The 24,798-nt window shown below is 42.5% G+C and overlaps 2 protein-coding genes across 4 annotated transcripts in view; one reads left to right on the top strand and one right to left on the bottom strand.

Moving 5' to 3' along the window:
• Positions 1 to 2,772: 2,772 nt before the first annotated feature.
• Positions 2,773 to 12,611, bottom strand: LOC121600516 (nucleoprotein TPR). Of its 3 annotated transcripts, none has more exons than XM_041929174.1 (11): positions 12,206 to 12,611; positions 10,481 to 10,857; positions 10,301 to 10,413; positions 9,896 to 10,233; positions 9,651 to 9,816; positions 9,246 to 9,586; positions 9,012 to 9,177; positions 8,846 to 8,927; positions 6,688 to 6,805; positions 5,359 to 5,539; positions 2,773 to 4,309 (listed from the first exon to the last, which is right to left on the bottom strand). In XM_041929174.1, the coding sequence occupies exons 1-11, from the start codon at positions 12,388 to 12,390 to the stop codon at positions 2,957 to 2,959; spliced, it is 3,420 nt and encodes a 1,139-aa protein (XP_041785108.1). In that variant the 5' UTR covers positions 12,391 to 12,611; the 3' UTR covers positions 2,773 to 2,956. The 3 variants fall into 3 exon arrangements, with proteins under 3 accessions (XP_041785108.1, XP_041785110.1, XP_041785111.1); XM_041929176.1 differs by lacking the exon at positions 5,359 to 5,539 and adding an exon at positions 4,854 to 5,188 and having other exon boundaries at positions 3,091 to 4,309; XM_041929177.1 differs by lacking the exons at positions 5,359 to 5,539; positions 6,688 to 6,805 and having other exon boundaries at positions 3,091 to 4,309; positions 12,206 to 12,610.
• Positions 2,791 to 24,798, top strand: part of LOC121600520 — a 32,356-nt gene continuing 10,348 nt past the window's right edge. Inside the window, exon 1 of the mRNA XM_041929182.1 lies at positions 2,791 to 2,844. The gene's annotated coding sequence lies outside the window, so the exon portion shown is untranslated. The remainder of the gene's footprint in view (positions 2,845 to 24,798) is intronic.

Here is a 24,798-nt window from a genome sequence, read left to right as displayed (position 1 = left end):
TCTGTGTTATTATCTAGGTACTTATTATTTGTTGTTCTGTTATTTTTTGTTAGTGTGTTTTCGATTGATTTAGGCGTGTTTCTATCGTCTTCACTTGTTTCGTCTATTTTTCGTTTTTCGTTCGTTATAGGCGTTTGATTGCCTCTCACTATTGATGAAAAATTTTCTCTTATGTATATTCTAGGAATGGCTGGTACTGTTTCCCTTCGAATTTTTCTTGCTTCTCTTATTGTTATTCTTTTTTCTGTTTGTATTCTTTTTATCTCCACCTCGTCTTTCCATACTGGACAATCTTTGTCTAAAGCTGAGTGGTTTTCACCGCATTGAGTGCATTTTAGGGGGTTTGTGCAATTCTCATGAAAATTTTCTCCACATTTGGCGCAAATTTTTTCTCTATTGCAATTATTTTTTGTATGCCCAAAAAGCATGCATTTCATGCACCGCATTGGGTTTGGAATAAATAACTCTACTTTTTCGGTGAAGTAACCTATTTCTATATTCCTGGGAAGCACTGTAGATTTGAAAGTTATGATGGCGGTTCTTGTGTTTCTGAGAACCCCATCTTGGCCTTTTCTCTTCATTATGTATACCTCTGATACATTTTGAGGTTGAAGACCTTCTAGAAGCTCTTCTTCACTCAAGAACCTGCACGCATCACTTCTGATTATTCCCTTGCTTTGATTTAAAGTTTTATGTTCGTAAACATCCACTTCGATAGCACAATCACCGTGTTTTAAATTAATTTTTTTTAGTTTTTTGGCTTCGGTTTCATTTTTAACACGCATCAGTATTTTGCCGTCTCTAAGTATGGACGTTTGTAATGGCCTACATCCAATCGCCATTTCAGTTGCCTTTGCGAACAGGAATGGGTTGTAGCATGCCACACTTTTGCCGGGAGTTTTACTCTCCACCACCATAAAAACCTCTTCATTCTTCACTGTTTCACTGAAATTTAAATTGATACGCTCACCTCTTATTTTTCTTCTTTTTTTGGTGTTTTTATTTGATGTTTCCCCCAAGATGCTGAAATAAGACCCGAAAGTCTTATTTCCTCCCGGGTCTATGACCCCCATCTTCCTCTCCCCTCTCTACCACTTTGCTTGATTTTTTTTCCACTCAGTATGTATCTGTTTTTTTTTTGTAGGGATACTTTGAAAATAGGAACAACACGACACTTTATTTTTAAACTGTTTTTTTTTTTCGCCACTCCAAAATTGGGTATTTATCGGTTCTGGTTGAAAAAGGATTATTTTTTTTAAACTATTGAAAGGAATGATCTGTTCTGTGCAACGGTTTGTGTAGGAGTTTGCTTACACGTTGTGAATAGCAACGTTTACATTCGAAACTGACGTGGAAATACCACGTCACGTCTCACGATTTGAATCATGAAGTTAGACTGAAGATTTATCGGAACCGGACTCCGGAAGGTATGTCCGTCCAACATTATCTGGAATCGTCCGGAGTCGCGCAGAGTTGGTCGGAGTCGGAGTTGACGGGAGTCTGACTCGCCCAGAGTCGGTAAGTAGCGGGGCCGGAGACGGCTCGGTAAGCGTTATTCCTAGAAACAAAGGCCTGTCTATGAAGTTGAAGTGCAAAGCGAAAGAAAAAAATTAAAAGAAATGAAATGCTCGAGAGTGACCGACTTCCACCGAATCCGACTCCGGTTGACTCCGGTCAATTCCGGTCGATTCCGGTTAACTCCAGTCGACTCCGGTTCCGACCGACTTCGTCTCCAGGTGACTTGCAGTCCGAACGCCGAGTCAGTCCTTGCTACGGAAGGACGGTCCAGATGAGACTTGAAGCCATGAGGACATTTCATTAAACTCGTACGAGTAGACGACTGTACTGCGGAACCACTCATACGGAGCCATAGCTGCGGAGCTAGCGATTCCGATTTTGCCACAGCCGGAATTGGAGTAATAATAACCGGAGCTGGATCGGAGTCATGAGTACGCTCCAGAGAGTCCTTCTTTGTCTGTTCGGCCGTTTTCGTGAACTATTGTTACCAATAGGTTGGGATTACCAATTCAGTTTGGGGTACAGGCGGTCCCCGAGATACACGGTACCTCTTATACGCGGATTCAGAGATACGCGGTTTCCTAAATTTGACAGTTCTTTGAGCAAATTGTACTGATTTGACATATCTATTGTAAAATACCAAATAATTTCTGTTTTGATCGGATGTTGAAAACTATTTCAAAAGGTTTGAAACTGTTATTTCCTTCAGAATCATATCAAATAATTGATTAAGTGGCTAAAACCACCCCCTAGTTGCAAATTTACACGAAAATTAGTGATATTTTGGCTAGAAATCACGAGATTCGACTTACGCGGAAATTCGAGATACGCGGTTTTTTGCGACCGTTTTCGGTCCCCATTAACCGTGTATCTCGGGGACCGCCTGTATTCTTACCGAAAATCTATTGTCAGCTTTGTATTTTAACTTCTTTTCGTCCATTAAGTTTTGCTCCCTTCGTAGAGCGTTCTTCTATTATTTAAAAAACTGAGTTCTCAATTTAGTATCTCTCATTCGAATAGTACCAGTAATCACTAACAGTTCAGATAACATAGCATTTCACAAAATTTTAACACAAATAAAAAAAAAATCTTAAATATGTGGGAAACATAATAAAAGTCGTAACAATCAATAATAAACCATTAAAAAAACCTGTATGCAGCTGGATAGCGTGGGGTGGTTCAAAATGTAACTGAGCTTACATTTCGAGCAATTTTAAGATTACTATTGAAGAAAAAGTGGGTATTTGATGAAATTTTTTATTCATTTTCCAGAACATGGCAATCACTACAAAAAACGCTCAACATTGAGCATAGGCTTCAAAATAGGTAAACACATACACTTACGGTAAAACAATTGCAAACCCCACAGCATACACCCTCCAAACCAAACCAAAAGCCACACAAACCAACCATAAAACCCTTCTTCTGTGCAACCGGTTCACACCGGATTGGGACTGGCGGCATCGTAGTTCTTCAGCACGGTCGACGTTGGTGAGGGCGTTTGGCTGATGTCCGGACTGCTGCCAAACAGGCTCGGGCTGCTGATGCTGATTAGCTTCGGATAGCTCTCGATCGGCTGGAAGCCGCACGTTTTCGGCAGCTGCTGCCGGGGCAAACCGTTGTTAGTTGTACAGCAGGCGCGGTACGGTTGTGGTGGCGTCTTATCGTCCGGCACCGGACGGTTGCTTGTATCGCTGTCCGTTGGCTCCTGCCCGTGAGGATGCACCGGAACGCGTATTCCCCACAGCTCGGTTACCTTCCTTCTGTTCCACTGTGACTGCAGATTTTCCTGACTGCTGCTTTCCGCTTCCGGTGGCGCTAGCCGGTGCCGGTACGGATGGTGCGGATGGGGCTGATGCTGCTGTTGGGGCTGAAACTTGCGTTGGGGATTGTGATGGAATGACGGCTGGTGCTGGTGCTGTTGCTGGTGCGACGGCTGCAGGTGCTGGTGCAACGGGCTGCTGCTGTACGGTGCCGGTTCCGGTGGCGTAGCTGGACTCATCATAAACTTGCTCAGGGGCGTACTGCTGTGCATCATATGGCTGCTGATAGCCCTGGTACTGCTGCTGATCGTATGCCTGCTGCTGGTCGTACTGCTCTGCATAGCCTTCGTACTGCTGTTGATCGGTGTACTGCTGTTGCGCAGCATCGTATCCGGCTGCAGATTGATCGTCCAGCGGCGCATACTGCTCTCCTCCGGCGGGATACGCGAACTCTCCGTATTGTCCCTGGGCGGCGTACTGCTGCGATGGGGCGGTGTCAGCACCATCCGCTGTCCCGTACTGTTGCGATCCGGCCAGCGATTGCATGGATTGGCGCGAGGCTCGCTGGTCGGCGACGGATTCGCGCGACAGTCGGCCACTGCTGCCCGATGCTCCACCGCCTCCGGCTCCGGTGCTGTCCGGTTTAGTGGTGTCGCTGGTTCGGGACAGCCGCTCCGGTTCCACAGCACGTCCATACTCTGGCTCCTTTGAAACGGTTCCGGATCGCACCGCGTCCTCGTTGGTGACGGAGGAGCGCGACAGCCGGGACTCGCTGCGCCTAGGATCGACATAGTCGGCGACGGAATTGTTTCGCGACAGTTCGGGCGGTTGCTTCGGCTGTGAGGCACCGTACTGCCGATCGGAGGTGCGTGATTCCGGTCGGGAGGATTTGCCGCCACTGTTTCCGTACGCTCGTCCAGCCGTGCCGGCGGTTGATGCATCATCGTATGTGTCCGCTGGCAGGGTTCTATCGTTGGCGGCAGGGTACCGGGCGGCGGTGCTACCGGGCCGTGATCCTGAGTTGACCGCTGTGGAAGAGAATCGGCAAATTAGTTGAAATTCGTGATGGAGCTTTCAAGTCTAAAGAAAGGAAAATGCAGCCCGGGGTTGTGTTGCAGTGTCGATGAGTTCATTTTCCCTGTGCTGTGCAATGCAGAACCAAAACGAAAAACCCAAAGCTAGGTCAGCATGTGCTTCGAGGGAAAATTTTGTGAGCCACGAAACGCCAACGGCAATGCGCAGCCCTCTTGCGTGAGAACTTTCGGTAGCTTTGTGCAACGGACCCCACAAACGGGTCGCACTCGGCGCTCTGTTGCCGTAATCGTGGTGATTAGTGAACATTTTCAACAAACAATAAATCGCCCCAAAGCGTAAGAATTATGCTAATAAACTTGCAGAACCGATCTTGCGAGCGAAGCAAACAACGCACGTTTTCCCATGGTAAGGTGAGAATGGGAACTACTGGAAGGCGGCCCCATAGGCGTGTGTGTGTGCGCGTGGTATGTGACTTCCTACGCGTGAGGGTGGCAGGCGGATATCTTATTTTTGTGCAAGAGTCGTCCATGTCGGTACCTTCGTAACTGTTCACATCATCACGCACAATCGATTGGTTTGGGGAGGGGCTTGAGTACGCTGCGGTTGCGCTTGCATCAGGCGCCACAGTGGAACCGACAGCAGCAGCAGCAGCAGCGACAGCGCCACCGTAACTACTACTGCCGTTATCAGCCTGATTGTACAGCGTTGCCTGCAGCTCATTGGTATAGCGATTGTCATCCATTACGGGATTGGTCGAAGCGTACGGATTAGTATCATTGCTAGTAGTATTATTAGTAGCGTTAGTGGGATTGGTAGTATTAATATGCTTTGAGAGATATTCTAAGTTTTCCTGCAAATAATCTATCTCCTGCCTGGGTACATCACAACCATTCAACAGGAAGAGAAGGTTTAGAAAGAAGGAGAGAGAGCAGGAGAGAAAGAGAGAAGGAGAGAAAGATAGAGAGAGAGAGAGAGAGAGAGAAAGAGAAAGAGAAAGAGAGAAAGAAGAAAGTTAGAAGGGTTTTCCGCCCCGTCACCGTACCTGTTCGTGCTTCGATGCAGAAGCATCGTCGGCGTTCAGCGGTTCATCTGGCAGATCTTCACCGTAGCTCGCCCCACTAGATTTCCGAAATGCGGGACTGATCTGTTTGTAGTTGTGCCAGATCTGCTTCAACCGTTCCATCAGTTCGGAATTCGTTTGGCGTAGCTCACGCTTCTCCTCTCTGCCAGGCCGTGTTTCGGACAATTCAAATGAAAATGGCGTGATGAAACGAACCGGTAAAAAAGCAAGCAAAACATGAGGGATGATGAACGGGTGTACTAAGGATGTGTACTAACAATGGGGCTAACTAAGCGTTTAGTGGCTATTTACAAACAAAGTTGAAATTAAAGAAGTAAGAGAATGCGGTGCAACAAACGACACTCGGGAACAAATGGGAAATACGTACTATCTCTTCCATAAACCCTAGATTTAACGCTAGGAAATGAAGCGTTGAAGGAGTGTGTTAGAGTGTGGTACAAATGCTGGTCCTCTTAGTGAGGCTCTGCTCTTAAGATACCGTGTCGCGCTGGTCATCACCGGAGCTATCGTTTCCGGTAGCTTGGCGACCGATGCGTACGTTGACACCGATCTTAATAGGGTGCAATGGTTGGCCGCACTGTATGGTTGGCCCTTCGCTCAACGTGTTCCCTTTGCCATCGGTTACTGTCACAAAGGGACGCGAGCAGGGGTGAGTATCGTTGCTGTTGGTGCTGTTGGTTGTTGCCACAAATTGCTGATGGCTGATCCGGGACGCTTTCGTGGTGGTGTCCAATTCCCGTTCTGGATTCCGGCGATGGGTAGCGGGTTGGGCAGCGTTGTTGGCAGTGTTCGTAGATGGAGTTAGTATCCGTGAAACGGACTCGTTTCCTTCGCTCGCGCCTTGTGAAGTAGATGCGAAGGGGCGGGCGTGTGTGTGTGGAGCGAGCAGAGATGGATGGGATGATGATGGAGATGACGCGCGAGGGGGCATGGTGAATGGAGGATCCGGTGTTAGTATAAGGGATGTCAACGCGTGCAGTAAAATCCAAAACACACAGAAGTGCAAAACACAAACCACTAGAGGGTAGTTGTTAGCAAGCAGTGTGAAAAAAACGGAACAAACAATGTCCTTTCTAATTTACTCTTTTTAGAATCTACAACAAACTAAAGATAAAAGCTTACTAGAGTGCTTTCAGTGTACAAAGAAAACACCATTTACATTATACAATATGTAGCATTTACAGAAAACTCAAACCAACTTAATTTAATGCATCTTTTCAAGCAGCAAATGCACGAAACAGTTAACACAAAACAAAACAGGACAGTTAACAAGACTGTTTCTTCAAGTACTTATGCTTCTGTGTGGTGTCCTCTAACTTATGCGTCAAGCTTTTGCATTCTGCAGTTAGTTTTTCCATGAGCTGTTTTTGATCTTGTATCATGCCCTCGAGTTCGGAAACGGTGTTGGCTGGAACGGCGTGACGCGCAATGTGTGTACCGGAAATAGAGAGAGAGAGAGAGAGAGAGAGAGAGCGAAAAGAAGAACATTGATTTGAGCGGTTACGGTCGGAAGTTTACTTCGTGTTGCGTGATAGCTGCTTATGGCATGGAAGATTATCTAGACAAGTCACCATGGTTAAACGAAAAGAAAATTGATCGATCTCTTCATGAAAGACACTTTCTGGTACGACGTACTCGCAATCTGTTTCCAAAGTAGTTGTTTTTTTTCAACGGTTCACAGTGTAAAATAGCTCATGGATAAACTATTGAGAACGATTCCGTGATTGTTTTGTTTGCATATCGTTTAAAAAACTGTTCAAATTTTCGATTAAAACGGAATGAATGTTGCAAGTGCACCTATCACAATACGGCAGTACATTGAAACATTCATCGTGAAGATGGGGTAGAACATGGGACAAATCTCACACATTGTGGTTATTGAATAAATTTGCTATAAAATGATAACTAAGCAAAAGCAGCGTGCTTGTACCGAATAATTTATATTTTTACTTGAAAATGAAGTGAGTATGGGAAAATCTATTCAAAGCCACTGAGGGCATGTAAGGAATTGGACCATTGGACACCTTTTACATCTGAGTAACTGTTGCTAGTAAAACATTCTAAAGCTTTAAATTTATTGAAAGCTATAGTTTAATAATGCAAGTTCATATTTTATAAGTCAGTATTTGCTTGAAAATCAAATAATCAGCCACTTTTACAAACTCGAGCGAAGAGGAACGATTGTTGCAGTTGCTCAGATACAACTTTACTTCATTTATTTCATGTGCACCCTGCTCATTACAGCGTATATATTCTAAAACCATCCAATGCAAACACTTTTTAATTTAATTTTTGGCGATCGCTTCGATCCTTCGTTTGCGCTTCGATCGAGTTTGGGAAATTGACTGAATGCGTTAATAAAAATCATACATAAATATACGATCAATTAAAATCGTTTTGTACAGACTACATATTTGGATATTTAGCAACAATTTGCATGATATTTAGGATTTTATTCGCAAAATTTTTATATATATACACAATTTTGCTGAATACGAAAATACCTATGTGCTATACACACTGATCTTTAGCTATTCTTATAATTTCATGAGATGATATCAAATATTAAGAATTGTCAATTTATGGGCCATGTCTCATACATAGTAGAACAATTTCCAATTAAGACTTACTGTATTATTATGATTTATAACAATTCTAAACTTATTATTATTATTATTATTCATTTGAATATTCTGCAAAGCATAGAACTACCTGGACCATAATTGCACCGGTAAAGGAAGATATTGTTATTATACTTCTTCAATATAAAAATATCGCTGTATTTTGAGCACTTTACCTAATATAAAATGCTTTAAAATTTTTAGCAATTGTAATGTACAATACAAGATCACAATTTTATTAAAAATGTTACCAAACTCAACTATAATGTCTCTAAGGTAATTCTGACTGTAATACCATTAAGTCATAGTTAGATAAGAATGTTAGTGGCTTATGCTAGACCTAGACTGACTACTATTTTGTCTTAGAAGAAGAAGAAGAAGAAGAAGAAGAATAAGAAGAGGAAGAACATTGAATACAACTCTCAGCATGCTCAAATTGCCCTTTGCTCCCATGGTTATACTGTGAACCCTGCACAGCAGCGCAGCTAAAAGCAAACTTGTACACCCGCAAATAAGAACATAATTTTTTACTAACAATGAATAACTGGCACTAGAATAGCTAACACCAACAGACAACAAACCAGCCTGTGCAGGTGTATATATTGATTGCAAATGATACAAACAAAAAACAATAAGATGCACATTGCGATGGGAACAATGACCGATGTTTTGCAGCACTGATGTGTTAACTGAAGTGGCTTGTGTGAGACTCTGGGTAAAATTTAGGCTTTCAATAGCTTACCCACAGCATGTTTCGTACAATTTGAATCATGAACACGAACACAATTGAACATTAGACGGATAGAGTGTGAACAGTGGTTACTTACTGTGTTTCGCCTCCATGTCGGATATGATTTTTGCCAGCTCCTTGGAGGGTCGAGTTTCGCGGTTAAGCTCGCCAAGCGTTAGCTGTAGTCGAAGATAAGCATTGTTGATTATTTATTTAGAACAATGCATCTGTACTGTTCCGAAGAGCGTGATCCTCTACCATACCTCTTTCTCTAGCGAAGCGACATCATCGGCAAGCTTAAGATTTTCTCGCTTGGAGTGCAACAGGTCAGCATCGGCACGATCGAGCCGTTGGCGGAGGGACGTTATTTCGGCATTCAAACGAGACACTTCCACCTTTGATTGACGTTCGGCACGCTCCAATTGAAGTCTGCCGAGGAAATGGGATTAAAGCAGGTTTTTTGAATAGAAAAACTAACAACCCCTTCAATAACATACCTCAAAGAAGTGATCTCCTGCTCGAGCGACTGCTTTTCTGCGCTGGCCTGGTTGAGATCGGACATAAAGATGGCTGACTTGTTCTTCAGCTCCATCTTTAGCTCATCTATTTGTGAGCTCTTTTGATTAAGCTCACGCTTATAGTCCGACTCAATGCGCTTCATACGTTCCACCTCTAGCTGCAACTTGGTGGCATGTTCCCACTGGCTGCTAAGGTCTCCGCCCAGCTGATCCACGTGGTAGGTATAGCGCCGTTCGGCACTGGCCCGCTCGTCTGCGATGCGTTTGGCCATCTCGTGCTGTACCTCACGCACTCGCTCATGCTGACGCTCCAGTTCATCCTGTAAGAAAATGAAAACATGCTCACTAACTTGCTCTTTCTTCAATTTAAAATTTTCCTCACACCTTTAAACGACGAATTTCAATTTCTGCTTGATTACGTTCGAAGGCCACCTGCTCAATCATATCACGACTTCGTTGTGATTTGCTGAAATTGCACGCCTCCGAGTCCTTTAGCTGATCGATCGACAGTTGTAGTTTGCGAACAGTTTCTTCTAGGTTTTGTTTGTCACTGGAAAAAAAAATCACAGACACAAATTGTTTAAGTAATAGATTATAAACAATTTGATAGTGAAAATTAGTTTACTTACCGCTGTAGATTTTCCACCTGTTTCCGATAGGCGTCAGCATTACCCACATCACTTGCCCCGTGCAACAGTTTGCGCTTATTCTCCTCATTCTCGTTGAACAGCTTCTTCAGATCGATCTGTGACTGGGCCAGCTGCGCTTCGAGCTCGCTTATGCGTGACTCAAACACAATGCTTGGCCCGGACAGGTGCCCTTTGCCTTTGCCACGCTCCGCATAGTCGACATCCTCGCTTTCGGATGAATCAAGCTGATACAGAGCCTTTGAGCGGGATCGATCATTGAGCGCTTCATTCTCCGATACGACTTCTTTCACTTTCTTCAACAAAGTTGAAAGCTCTTCCTACAAATGCGTAAAGCTGTTTTAGTGAAATGGTTTCATGTTTTTATTCAATATTGTGGCCACCAACCCGACAGTACTGAGATTCACGTTCCAGCTGTTCGATATAGCTTTCTTGCTTTTCAATAAAACCCAACAGCTCAGGCGGTGGTTGTGCCACCTCAAGGCTCTGCGCTGCATGTACTGTAGCAAAGGATATGAATGGAATGCGCTATACTCAATTGCACTGGTGTTTTTCATTGCATCTTACCCGATGGAGCTGGATGTAAACTAGAGTTAGACAATGCTGGCTTCAGCGCTCCAACTTGCCCAACCGATAGGTCCTTGTTGAGAAAACTGTACCTTCGACTCACCGGACCGCCCCCATAGCGTGATACAGCGGTGGACGGAAAGTATTTGGACACCTCCGTTATGGACGGCCGCTCAATGACGGACTGACTGTCAGACACTTCTGATTTGCCATCGTCGACGCTGCGATAGTAGAAGGTTGTGGGTGCCTTTGTCGGCTCGTACGCTTCCGTCAGCAGGAACTTTAAGCGGTTAACAGCCTCACGATAGGCATAATCCGTGAAATCGAAGGTTTTCTTCTTGTACAGCGGTGTCTCAACCTTTTCGGTGGATGTTTTTCTGTTTTGGAGAGGAAAAATGATGCATATTTGTAATCGACACGCTCTGTGGCTGGTATTCCAGTTTCCATTAAGTAAATGAAGCGTGTAGAAATCTAAATGTTTCACTATCAGAATTAACTTTATTACTCTGTATCCATGATTATCGGGTTAATACTGTAATACACACAACACTACATTCATTTTTGTAACTTGATTGCCATCCAAAATCACAATTTACACATTACAGTCCGTACTACGCAACAGAATGAAGGTGTCATTTTGCTTCGCAGGAAATCGTGTGCGTCTGTTTGGCTAGCGTAAACAACGATCGCCATGGCGCAGGTTGCCCCTGACAACGCATGTGTACACGCGCGTGCGCACGGTGTCATTACTGGGTAGCATGCGATCCTCCTCGTCGAACTGCGCTATCGCTTTCAATGGGACAGGGAAAGTTGTTGCATGTTCAAGAATTTGCTCACTGTTTTTTATGTTTGCACCATTTAAATGGGAGACATTTTTAGGATAATATGACTAGCATAATTATTTGAAACGATTTGAAATTTGGAATTTGTTTTTGTCACATTTGTATTTTGTAATGTAAGGTGTAACTCAAAGCATAGCCCATATATTGAATAAGCCGTGAAATTTGATCAAACTGTAGGGTTTAAATAGACCGTTTAGAGAACTAATGGGTGACTTTTTCCGTGTTTTACGTATAAAATCAAACTACAAAGGGAAAACTGTAAATACATTGGATGAATGAAACAAACGAAAAAGACTTCAACAAAGATGTTACTTTAAATAACTATTCCTCATTGTTCGTCTTTCCTGATGGTGCAACAACAATCCTCTATGTAAGTTTTTTACTATGACCACGTCAAGACAAGTAAGTCCAGTGAATTGGTTGATATCTCAGTTGGACATGTCAGTATGACTTGTATTTAACCGCTACGGAACCGGTCGGATGATGAATTAAAGAAAGAATTGAGCCATTGGGAAGAAGTTGGAGTAAAACAGGATGCAAATGCAAAATTTAGAAAATTGTAATATTTGTTCTTAATTAGCATCACAAACTACATTATCACAAAGTGCTTCTGATATGTAAAGATTGTTTTAACCAATAAGTAAAGGTTTTACAAAACTTTGCTTTAGATTTTTGTTGTAATTTTCTAACGTAGGATCATGACTTTTTCATTAAGGATTCACTGCACATGCATTTCACATGTACTAATTTGATATATTGTTAACACATATTGTTCATACGCCAGTTCTCTGTTAAACGCATGAGACAAAAATTTCACTGTTCAGTTGTTCACTATTCTATGAAACCAACTGAATATTTTGCCGCAAATTAGCTTTTTCCTTGCCTTAGCTTCGGTTTCTTCACTTTGGGCGTTATCACATCTTTGTCGAATGCACTTTTTGAGCGGACTCCGGTTGCGGTCGAGCTGTATCCTTTGCTGCCGAGATAGCCGAGTGACGAGTACGGCTTCGAACTATAGCCTAAGTATCCGAGTGAATCTGCCGTATTTAATCCGTATCCAGTTTTCATTGTGCGACGTTGTGTGCTGGTACTTTTAGACAGTCTTTATTACAGAGTCTTTCAAACATTCACTATCACACAACACCAATTGAACTTATACTACAATTTCCACTTTCACCTACTCGGCAAATGGGAAGCCGAGCCTGTCGAGCTAAACTTCGCGAGCTACCGGAACTGAAGAACCCGCGGACAAGACATGTCAGCCTTTTATAGGCAACCGGCTTGCTACAAAGCGTATGGGAATCCTTATCCCACTGTCGTCCTTTCGCACGCCTTGCCCAAATCAACAACGTCCTTAGCAACAGACAAATACACGAGCAGCATTCATCGTCCGATCGATCGTTCCATGCTTGGGTCTATTCGTTATAAAAGCTTGTTAGCATCCGCAAGCAAAGCAGCAACATTCCTTCAGTCCCATGCCCACTGCAAATGCGACGATCGACGGGTGCTCCCCGTCGGTCGGTTAACCGTTCCATTTGGGGCCATTTCCTCGGCAAGCACCTCTGCCAATGATTAATCATAGTTGCGTGCAGGGCTAGCATAAAACCCGTGAACGAGGGGAAAGAATAGGGGATTTGGATGGCAAAACTTTTAGGGCGAACTTGAGCGCCTCCCGCGTTTGGGTTGACTGAAGAAGCTTTTATGATAAATAAAAAAAAAGGGCACGGAATTTATGTGTCGCTATCGTGAAGAGACTGTCCGGGAAATCCACAGCCATTTAGTGCGCATCGATTTCATGTTTTATTGTGTTTTTTTTTGTGGTTTCACATTGCCTAGTTCCGACGGTTCATGGAAAAGCGCACCTTTTATGGAAACTTGCAAACTGTTAGTCGTTTCGGTTTTCAACGACTCAGTGAAGGTGATTAGATGACATTTTGTGATGATGGAATAGAATTGGGATACATGTGATGCGGATGTACATTAAAAAAAAAAAAAAAAAAAAAAAAAACCGTGCATAGAATCTATTGTAAATCTGTGGTTAAAAATAGCTTTCAGTACAAAACGATACTTCTTTAGAAGTTAGTAGCATAGGTAGCTTTTGTTTTTCACTACATAGTATTGAATGTTTGTATAGATTAATTAACCTTACATTTTGATCAAAATTAGCGAATGAGAAATATGTTACCTCAGGATAATATAGAACGATCTTGTTTATTTACTGAAAAACTTTATTCTCCTATACTTATTGAACTACTTGGTACAGTAAGGGAAAAATGAGCATGTTAATAATGGCTCCACTAGTAAATCCTTTCCACTATCAATTGTCTATATTTTATTCTATATTTTATCGTTCAGCTGGCCTATACAATAAAAAAGCTCCTGCCACATATGAAAGCGTCATAAACTATACGACTATATGTGAAGGTACATTTAGTATCATTCGTACGTACCACTTGACATTCGATTGTAATAAAGAAATAAAAATGGAAAACCACGCTCCAGCAGAAGTGTTCACGCTTGTAGTACAAGGTCAGTGATCGGAAAAAGGTAAATCCCAAAGAGGCTTGGCATGGAATGAAGGAACATTTGAGCGTTTACTCATAATACGTTTAATAATCAAATTTTATAAAATAATATTCCACTGCAGCAATTGACTGTACCACGGAAGCGAGGTGGACTGAACCCGCATATACCAGAAATAACAACATACGCGCTCTTGACGAATCGATATCGATCAGAGCGCAGCTCACTTAGGCGGCGCTCTGACACCAATCGAATACGACAACCGACTCGAACAAACCCATATAATCATATGGAGGTGCACTGTCAGACACAAACAAACAAACAAGACAAACATCGAGTCGAACATGTCAGTTGATTCTGTCTTTGATGTTCGATACCCACCTGTGCTTTGAATACCTTGGCTGTCAAACGCTTCTTAGCTACAGTAGATAGAATTCAAATCGGGACAATTTCAAGTATGTTTTCGTATTTTGTCTCGTTTTCTTCTTAAAATTCGCCTGCAAAATATTTTAAATATCTATCAATAATATTTGCAATGCTTCATAATTTTTTCATTTCCATTCCAAACGTCACTGTGACTGGTCGAAGATTCTCTGCGCTCCGACTATTTTCAATATTATTCCGAGAAAGCCTGTATCTTTGCTGAACTTGTTGCTGGTGTAGGTGACTTCATTGCCTGGTTTTGTTTAACAACTGGATTATTCACCGTCAATCACCTGGAAACGTTTTCCGGCCCACAATCATTACGTCGCTTCAACATCACAATCAATTGCTCATCCACAAAGCAATGGCTGGTATTTGTTCCGCCTGCGCTAACGACATCGTAGCTGCTGATCGCATTGTGAAATGCCAGGGTTGGTGCAACTCTGAGTTTCACTTCTCATGCAGCGGACTTTCTGAGGAACTTTCCGCTACTATAGAGTCCTGTGCACAACTTTTTTGGGCCTGTAAAGCCTGTGTAAAGTTTCACAAGGATCCGCGTACGGCCGTGTTGAGGTCATCCACCCCGTACACACACACTTCTGTCGACCTACTGTCCAGCATAGCCGACCTTAAAGCGGGCCTCCGTAGCGAGCTGTCACAGCATACCACAGCTATTAAGTTAGAGCTTCTGGAAGTTTTAAAGGCGGAGATCCGTTCCTGCTTGCGATCGACGCATGCCGCCACCGATTTACCGTCTCAACGGCCCATTCATCACAATTCAGCGCCTAAATTGTTTAATTCAGTGGTCAAAAATATCCCCGGTACTATTACACCCACACTACAACAGTATCCATCATTAGCCGCTTCTCTTAGTGTGAGTGCGAACGAACCGTCATCCTTCACCAATATGCCACCAGTTTACAACCCGCAAACACCACTACTCAGAGGATCGGGATCGCCGCTCGATTCTGACACACTAGACACCATCCCACACACCGATACGCGAATGTGGCTATTCTTTACGCGTTTCTCCCCATCGGTTACCACTGAGCAGATTTCTCTCATGGTACAAGTACGGCTAGCACTCGATAAGCGGGATGTGTCTGTACACCGTTTGACGCAGCTTGGTGCCGACACTAGTACACTCTCATTTATCTCATTTAAGGTGGGCATACCAGCCACTCTACGCAACAAGGCTCTCTCACCTAACACATGGCCCTCTGCTCTTACCTACCGAGAGTTCCGTGACTATCGGACCAATAATTATAACACTAATACCTGTGCAACAACTGAAACAAATTCGATGCTCGATCAAAACGTTACTCCCGCTACCGACACTTATCATAATCCTCTCTCACATTCTGGAGGGAGTGCCGCGATGCCAACTACTACAAAAGATACGCTCGCACAGCCCGTTACGATTTCCTCACCTGCCATGACCACTACAGACGCAGCTTTGTTTACAAATGAACCACATCTTGACCTTAATGAGCGAATGCTTGTTACCACCACACCTACTAGGTCACCTCCCGAATGCTTAGCCGCTCCTAAAAAACGACCGAAGCGAAACGCTAAACGGACTGATGAATCTGCTGACGCTGGCCCGTCGGATGAATAGCAATCTGGCACAGCATCCGGCGATGCACCTCGTTCAGCTCATCCCAGTCTCTCTATCTACTACCAAAATGTACGTGGTCTACGAACGAAAACTACAAATCTTCGCCTGGCGCTATCAGAATCAGAATATGATTTTATCATTCTTACCGAGACTTGGCTTACTCAGTCCATACCTTCTTCGCTCCTCACTGACGATCATTATCATATCTACAGGTGCGATAGGAATCTTTCCAACAGTGCCCTCTCACGCGGTGGGGGTGTTTTAATTGCAAGTTCCTCTTCAATACCGACATGTGAAATCGCATCGCCTAATACCATACTGGAACAACTTTGGATCAAAACATTGCTGCCAGGTGTCTCTGTTTACATCGGCGTTGTTTACATTCCGCCTAGTCATGCGAATGACCCCGCAGTGATGAACGCTTTACATGATAGTGTACGTGAAATTTCAAGCCGCATTAAAGAGAGCGATTTATTATACGTCTTCGGAGATTTCAATAAACCTGATATCAGATGGGAGCTGACTAATACATCAGAAGCCACCGATTGCTCTCCATGTTATTCTGTCATGCATTATGCACCTTTATGCAATTCCGTGGCTAATACCGATTTCGTTGATGGGTTGCATAGTACCGGATTATTTCAGTTGAGTGGTATTGCAAATCAATCTGGGCGTCAATTGGATCTGGTCTTCGCAAACCTTGCCGCAACCAATATTTTGTGCGACTCAATCACACCTCTGCACTCTGTGAATGGTACTTCGGCTCTAGAGAACTTCCTCCCATACGTAACACACTGTAGTATTCCACTTCTCAGTGAGGACTTTCATCATCCTTCATTGGATATGATGATTTATTATCCCGTACAACTATCCCACACCACCAACAGTCACACTCGCAGTACAGTCAATAGAAATTTCTTCAAAACGAATGTGGAACGTATGAATGCCCTTATTGTGTCGTTTGACCGTAATTTTGACTGCTCCAACTTTTCCACTATCGACGAAGCCACCGATTGCTTTAGCGTTTTTATGCGCTCAGCGATTAATTCCTGCGTTCCTGTTGCTCAACGAAAGCCTGGCCCCGATTGGTCTAATGCATCTTTAAGACGGTTGAAAAAAATAAAATCAAAAGCCTACGCGGATTACAGTAGAACGAGATCATCGCTGCATAGGAGAATTTTTTTCGATGCACTGAACAATTATCGTCGACATAATCGTGTGCTCTACCGCTCCTTCATTCGCCGTACTGAAAGGCAGCTATTTTCTAAGCCGACACGGTTCTGGAGCTTCTGGAACAAACGGCGCAATATAAGAAGTATCCCTCCGTCAATGAGCTACAATGGCCAAACTAGTATCGATACATCCGATATTTGCAACACTCTCGCCAATCGTTTCGCTGATGCATTCACCCTTCCTGTTCACAATCCTAACACACTAGCAGAGGCCACCCGCAATACTCCATCGGATGCTATCGATTTTATTATACCCACAATTGACGAAGCATTAATTGCGCGCACACTCAACGATATAAAACCATCTACATCATCTGGACCTGACAATATTCCCGCATACATATTGAAGCACTGCCGTCAATCACTCGCACCCATTCTTGCCAAAATATTTAATGATTCCCTTATGCGTGGCACGTATCCTGAGTCCTGGAAACACGCGCGAATGATTCCTATCCATAAAAAAGGCAGTCGACTTCATGCTAGTAATTATCGTGGCATTGTATCCCTATGCGCTTGTGCAAAGGTGTTTGAGCTCATTCTATACAATCCGCTACTCACAGCAGTTCAAAACTATATGAGCCCTAGTCAGCATGGATTTCTCCCAAGGAGATCTTCCACCACAAATCTTGCTGAATTTGTTGGCTACTGCTTCGACAACATGGATCGTGGTACTCAAGTTGATGCAGTATATATCGACTTCAGGGCTGCGTTCGATAGTATTTCTCATGATATTCTACTTTCGAAGCTAAAAAAACTCGGTTTCCTCGACTGGCACATCACCTGGCTGCGTTCATATTTAACTGGTCGTTCGTACTACATAAGTATAGGATCTCATCGTTCTCACTCTTTCACCAGCTCCTCCGGTGTGCCTCAAGGGAGTAATTTGGGACCGCTACTCTTCCTCATCTATATTAATGATCTATCTTTCGTTTTACCGCCAGGCCAACACCTAATGTACGCCGACGATGTAAAAATATTCGCTCCAGTTAGAAACGACAGTGACTGTGTACGCCTTCAAACGATCCTTGAGAATCTGGATAGCTGGTGCAGCAGAAACGCTCTCCAAGTGTGTGCTGATAAATGCCAGTGTATATCATTCAGCAGAGCCCGTCACCCCATCACGTTTACATACACTATGCTCAACACGGCTTTGGCTCGCACGACATGTATCCGTGATCTGGGGGTGCTACTCGATCAGAAGATGTCATTTCGCCCTCACATTGATAGCGTTGTTGCGAAGGGAAATCAGCTACTTGGTTTAATTACGCGGACCTGTAGCGAGTTTACCGATCCCATGTGCGTCAAATCGATCTTCTGTGCCATCGTAAGGTCGTGCCTGGAGTACTGCTGTCCGATCTGGTGCCCGCTTGGCGTTGGTGACATCAATCGCCTCGAAGCCATTCAACGGAGACTCACCAGGTACGCGGTTCGACTCCTTCCATGGCAATCCGACCACGCTCGGCCCACCTACCATCAGCGGTGTCTGCTTCTCGGACTTGAACCACTCTGCTCTCGACGTAAAAACGCCCAATGCCTTTTCATATTTCGGCTCCTTAACGGAGAGATCGATTCCCCGGCATTACTAGCCAGCATCAATTTGTTCGCTCCCTGTCGGATTCTTAGATCCAATTTCCATCTCCGTGTTCCGCGTACCCGCAACAACCATAGCCAGGGACACCCTATTATACGTATGTCCCTCGAGTTCAATGAAGTGTTAGATTTGTTCGATTTTAGTATGTCTACTTCCACGTTCAAGGAGAAATTGCGTCTACGTCACATGTAATGTTTGCTTATAACTAGATGTTTATTTATATGCTCCTTAATTTAATTATAAGGTTGCCGATTAGACATGATGGTCCGTCGGTTTATATATGAAATAAATAAATAAATAAAAAATAAATAATCAATTTTAACATCAAATATACAGGTTTGAAACGTATTAAACTATTGCATGTACATAATGCATGTGTATGCACTGTATGTGTTTCGCATGGACGTTTGTTTACATTTTTCAATATTAAATTTGAATGATTTTTATGTTATTATTGATGTGAATAACTAGTAAATTATTTGTTGAATCTTCCCCCTGCAGATGGATATTCATTTTAACTATGAAAATGCTTCATTTTCGAGATAAAAAGATAGGCGTATTGCAGTGCATCATGACAGGTCTGTAAGACATCGAACAGCTGACAGAGCACCTATCGAACAGAGTCGTGTTTGTTTGTTTCGTTCGATTGGTCCCAGAGCGCCGCCTTAAACACAGCGAGCCTCATATCGTCCAAGCTGGTAGTCCTCCGGATCTGGCCACCAACCATGTATCCCTGTCACAGAATCATGGTAAGACAACTGGCGTATTTATCACCTGAATATGTAACAAACCCCACTTCACGTACACTTCGTCGCATGCTTGTGAACAGGCTACCAGATGTCAAAGTAGCACAAACATATCCACAACTCTGCTGGATTAGAATATGGGAAAATATTACCAGTATTGCATTATCATCACAACAACCAGCTACTCTGTACATACTAGTACATAGGTTAGTCTCACATGGAGAGCTTTTGTCTCGGATGGGAAGAAGGACTTCCAATCAATTTTCGTTTTGTCCTCAAATGGAAAGTCTGGAACACAAATTTGCTTGCTGTAGAAGAGTAGCGGCGGCTTGGGCATTGCTGCAGCAAGAAATAGTTTAGCTCCTGGAGGTCCCAACCTCTTTAATGGCCTGCAACTTCCAGACCTAGCAGGAGCTAGTCCGGGATTGCGTATATGTTTTCTTAGATTGTTTGCTAATTACATTTTCCACATCGCTGATAACAACGATGATGAGATAGATTTAGTCGTCTGTATTTTATGTATAGGCGAATAAAGACAATTTTATGAAAAAAAAAAATAATTTGACTGGTATGAACAAGATACTTAAAACTACACAAGCATTGATATTATGGTGAGTCATATACTTCAAAAGTCAAAATACAACAATAATTAATAATATAGATGAATACACTCATCAATGAGTAGATAAAACCAATAAATCAAAAGGAACATTATCTTTTTCATTTACTAAATTAACAATTCAGCATATAAAAGTATATAAATAAACGAACAAATGCATGCATGTACATTGGAGTTATTTCCAATCGATGGAATACTGAAATAAGCATTACCAAAAAAAGCCAAAACGATGTCCAACCGATTTTTCTGGTGTTATTGTTTCATTACAACATTATGCAAAACATTAAAAAATCTAGTAAACGTAATGAAAAATAGAATTTTGCTCTGTTTGTATTTTGATTTTATTTTGTATGTTTTGTATGTCTACATTTGTGGAGACCCATTTTCAGAGTTTTCATTATGACTAACATTATGCTTATTCTCTGAAACACCAGTAAAAACGGATGGCCTTTAGTGGAATATTTTATAACATAATAGTGCATAACTCAAATTGAAAAATGTTAATAAAATGCCACCCACTCTGGTAGGTGCACGAAATATTCACATAAAAATATTATAATCTATTCTCCATTAAATTTAAATGAAGTACGCGCCATTTAGCACGCGCCGACCGAACGATCAAGGTTACTGGATCAATATCGAAAGGTGAACACGCCAACAGCTATCTACTAGCCCGAGAGGGCCCGTAAATATCTTTCCCATTACAAAACACCACCCTTTCCTGGGCGGTGTTAAAAAGGGAATTAATTTTTAGTAGCCAGAAATATCCGCCCTAAAGCTTAACTGTTGCTTGCTTGAACTGCACCTGGGGTCGATTGCAAACTGTCGATTCTTGGGACCACACTCTCAATAAAAGAGTAGGCGTTCTAATTGGTTCAAACTTTGAACGTTACAGCACGTGATAACGCGTTTGCTGTGTTACTTTAAGACTTAGATACGCTTTTCCTCCTTCCCACAACTGGCGGGCAAATATCTAAAATTTTTGTTCCTACGACACGAATGAAGAACGATGCTGCGCCCTTATACCTTATGCCCTTCGATCGTGATTTTCTGGCAGCAAACAGTTCAAAGCTCTTGTCGCGTCATTCCCACTTTTTTTCGGATCGTTCGTGAACGTGAGCTGCCTAAGACGGGGAACGATGCGTACTCTACATTGCCGAGGTTTCGGAGTACAATCGAAAACCAATAAATAACAATCAACACGGCCAATATAATGCAACCGTGTAAAGCGAGCGTTTGTAACGCATTGTGATTAATCGTCTTTATCCAGACTGTGTTACAGCGGTTACAGCACAATACTACCACAACAGTCCGGTGACCATTAGCCTGCCGGAATCAAAGAGGTGCTGCGGGTACCATGTAATTGACGCATTGTCGACACGTTCGGGTGCGCTGGTCACGGTCAATCACCACCAGGGCGACGTGTCGTTTGAGCGCCAGAGTGACGTTAAATTTTACGGTAAACATGCGGACAACTTTAACTTCGATCGAGTTTATTGATTAGATTGACCTTCATACCACAACAGTTGTCAGAGATGTGTCTCTATATGATGGTTAAACATTGTAGATAGTATGTTGATTAATACTGTAAGTTTGAAAGTACCTGTAACATTCTACAATTTTCTAAAAATATGAAGTTTGTATGCCTAAATTTCTAGAACTACATCCATATGGTCTGGGCTTTAATCCAACCAGCTGCTAAATCCACTCCATAACATCCCCCTCATTCTGCTTGTACGGCTCGTTTACGTTCCATGTTCCCGTCCAATCAACCTCATCTCATGCACCGCGCGGCTTATCTAAACAGTACGATCGTAAAAAAGACACTCTCAAGCGATCGATTATTGCCCACCAGCACGCGCGGCGTCTTAACCGCGAAACTCCCTCCCCCTTAGCTCCATCGAGTTAAACCAATTTGACATTTATTGTACCGACTTAGAGCTCAAAACACCCGCGTAAGCTGCGTTACTACGAGCATTGCTTAGCAGAAAACGGAAGAAAGAACGTTTCCCGCCAAACACAAAAACCGCACCGCCGGTAATATTGCACCAAATTAGTCACCCAAACATATCCCCGTGGGGGAGCATATGGTGGAATTTAAATTATTACCTAGTGCCCCGGCCTTGTGCTGGGAGTTGCGTTCGCGCTCCACGTGCGGTTGAACCGGCGCAATATTATCGCGCAAAGAACTAATGCAAGAAGGAAGGAATTTGGGATTGTGTGGTGTAGAACGCCCTGGATCCATTTACTTTTTGACACCAACGCGGAATGTTGTTGGCGTTTGTTTCCCTCTTCGCATGATATTAGGTCAATCGTAGGATGTTTTGACGATTTCACCATATATTCCTCGCGATACGGAATGTTGCAATAGAGCTGTGTGCACGCAATTCCTCAAATTCGAAGCGCTCCTCATGAAGAAACTCCCTTTTTTTGAAGGGAATAATATGGAAATGTCCCTAAAAGACAACCTCAAGCCCTCCCAAGTTGAAGGTTAGAAAGAAGTCATTGGTAAAAGTTTTTTCAATATTCCATGATAGCTTCCCGGTTGGTAATGGTGAACAAGATAGCAGGAAAATGGGAACCACCATGACATTTGAGGAAAGGATGAACACGGATCAGCTCCAAGTAAATGGTAAAAGTAAACAAACTTGGATGAGCGTGATTGTGATTGAAAAATCATGAAGAAAGGGTGGTCTTGGAAAATGTAGGTTAAAAGGTAAGCAGGACAGTGGCATGATGGATACGGATACGAATAGCATGGCATGGGAAAGCGGTTTCTTGAGGATTAATCATAAAACACACGATACGTCAGTTTGGTTATCATAGTTTTGGGGTGTATGTTACATTGCTACGTTTCTTTCTTCAAACAGTTTTTGTCTATCAGAAGGTAGAAAGTTACGTTTTGTGCTTCTTTAGTGTATGAATTTCAACCAATAACTTTCTATACTTGTTATTTTTTTCATTATTAACACATTCTCAATTATTATTCGGAGTTTTAGTACAAATTTTTGTTAATCTATCACAAGCAAAAAATTGTAAAATTTGATATCACCTCACAGTTCGTATAGCCTTATAGCATTGTTGTATCCTATTTTAAGAGACTTGAGCCTATTGGCCTTATTCCTCGCTAAACATAAAAAATATAAACTTAATCTTACGATCCAACATGCTTCATAGCTAAACAATTCCTGTTTGCAGTTACCTTATTCCGACATTTACCTTATTTTGATGATGATAAGTCCCACCTCTCACCCCAACATAGGTTTGAGAAGGACGGTAACTATCAGTCGATACTAATAAAATAGTTCATCTGGTTAACATGTAACGCTGGCTTAAGATCTTTATAAAAGAAAGCGATAATCAAAAATTTTCGCTGGGTTTGGTGATAGAATAGTATCGATCCTGGTGTCCTGTTGGCAAATTATGCGATCTGCAGGCAAATTAAGCGATCCATGGGATTCGGTTAAGATGTCGTGGATGGTGATATCAATGCTACCGAAACTGCATAGTGGTTGGCTGGATTTTTGCTATAAAAACTGTGAGTAAGTTGGGTGTGGCCAGTCCAAAGACGTGATAGCAATCTCTGATCATGTACATGAAGGATGGTCTCGTTTTCCAATGCTCTTTCATAAATACATAGCCAAGCTCTAATGAATCGAATGTATTGAATAAAATTCTGCTTTGCTCAGTGTTGTTCATAGTCTTTCAGGATCAAAATATCGTGCAGTACTGTAATCTAAAAGCATTTATTGGTGTGGTATGTTCAAGAACAAGGCTTCAAAAATCCGTCGTGATGAAAAATGTAGGGTTTGTTGTTTGTGTTTTCTCTTAGCTCTTCTCTTACCTCCCCAATTGGGGTGGACGCAAGCAGTGGTATAGCTTCGAATGACGTGTTTTAGTTTATGATTTTGTCCTACGAACACCATAATTATAGCCATAATCATGAACAAATTATTAAAATATGACTTATAAGTCACCCTAGATAACAAACTAAAGTTCCACCAACACTATTCGGACATCTTAGTTACTGAAAACAAAACATGTTTGGTTTGGAATTCCCGCGATTGCCTGTGAATAAATCCAATCTGCCTCTTAGCGTTTTATAATTCTATTGTAGGTCCATTGCTTGAGTCCTGTTCTGTGGTATGGTGTCCTTCCTTGAGTTTGTGGTCTAATATATTAGAGTTAGTACAAATAAAGCTGAAACGTTTTGTCCTACGTTTTACAACATGTCTTAATACAAAACCTCGACCTTCTTGTAAAACTCGTATTGTTAGGATTAGAGGCGCTTGAAAAGAGACGTGACGTTGCACAGCAGAAATTTAAATCTAAGTTACTTGTAGGTGAGATTGACGCGCTCGAACTAATAGCAAGCACCAACATGAATGTCCTCTCAGAACCTAACTAATTAGACGAGCTTATAGTGAAAACCTACCCCCTTACTGCGATGGCTCTTAAATTCCACACTCACTATGATAGTTTTGACTGGCATCATGTTACTAACTTACTGTGCTTGCGTGTTTTTGTTTAGTTTCTATGTATTGATTCTATGTATGTTCCTATGAGAGTTAGGATAATTTTAAATCAAAACATGTAGTATTTAATGATGCCAAAATTGATTCAAATATGAATAAAGTTGTCAATCATGTTAAGGACAAATACAACATCTTAAGCATGTTACGTAAGCGAAAACACGTACTCCACTATCTGCCATATCAGAACCA

The sequence above is a fragment of the Anopheles merus genome, chromosome 3L (assembly GCF_017562075.2).
Source record: "Anopheles merus strain MAF chromosome 3L, AmerM5.1, whole genome shotgun sequence".
In the NCBI taxonomy this organism is placed as follows: domain Eukaryota; kingdom Metazoa; phylum Arthropoda; class Insecta; order Diptera; family Culicidae; genus Anopheles; species Anopheles merus.
The sequence above is the reverse complement of the archived record's forward strand: the minus strand, read 5'-3'. Positions and strand labels throughout refer to the sequence as shown.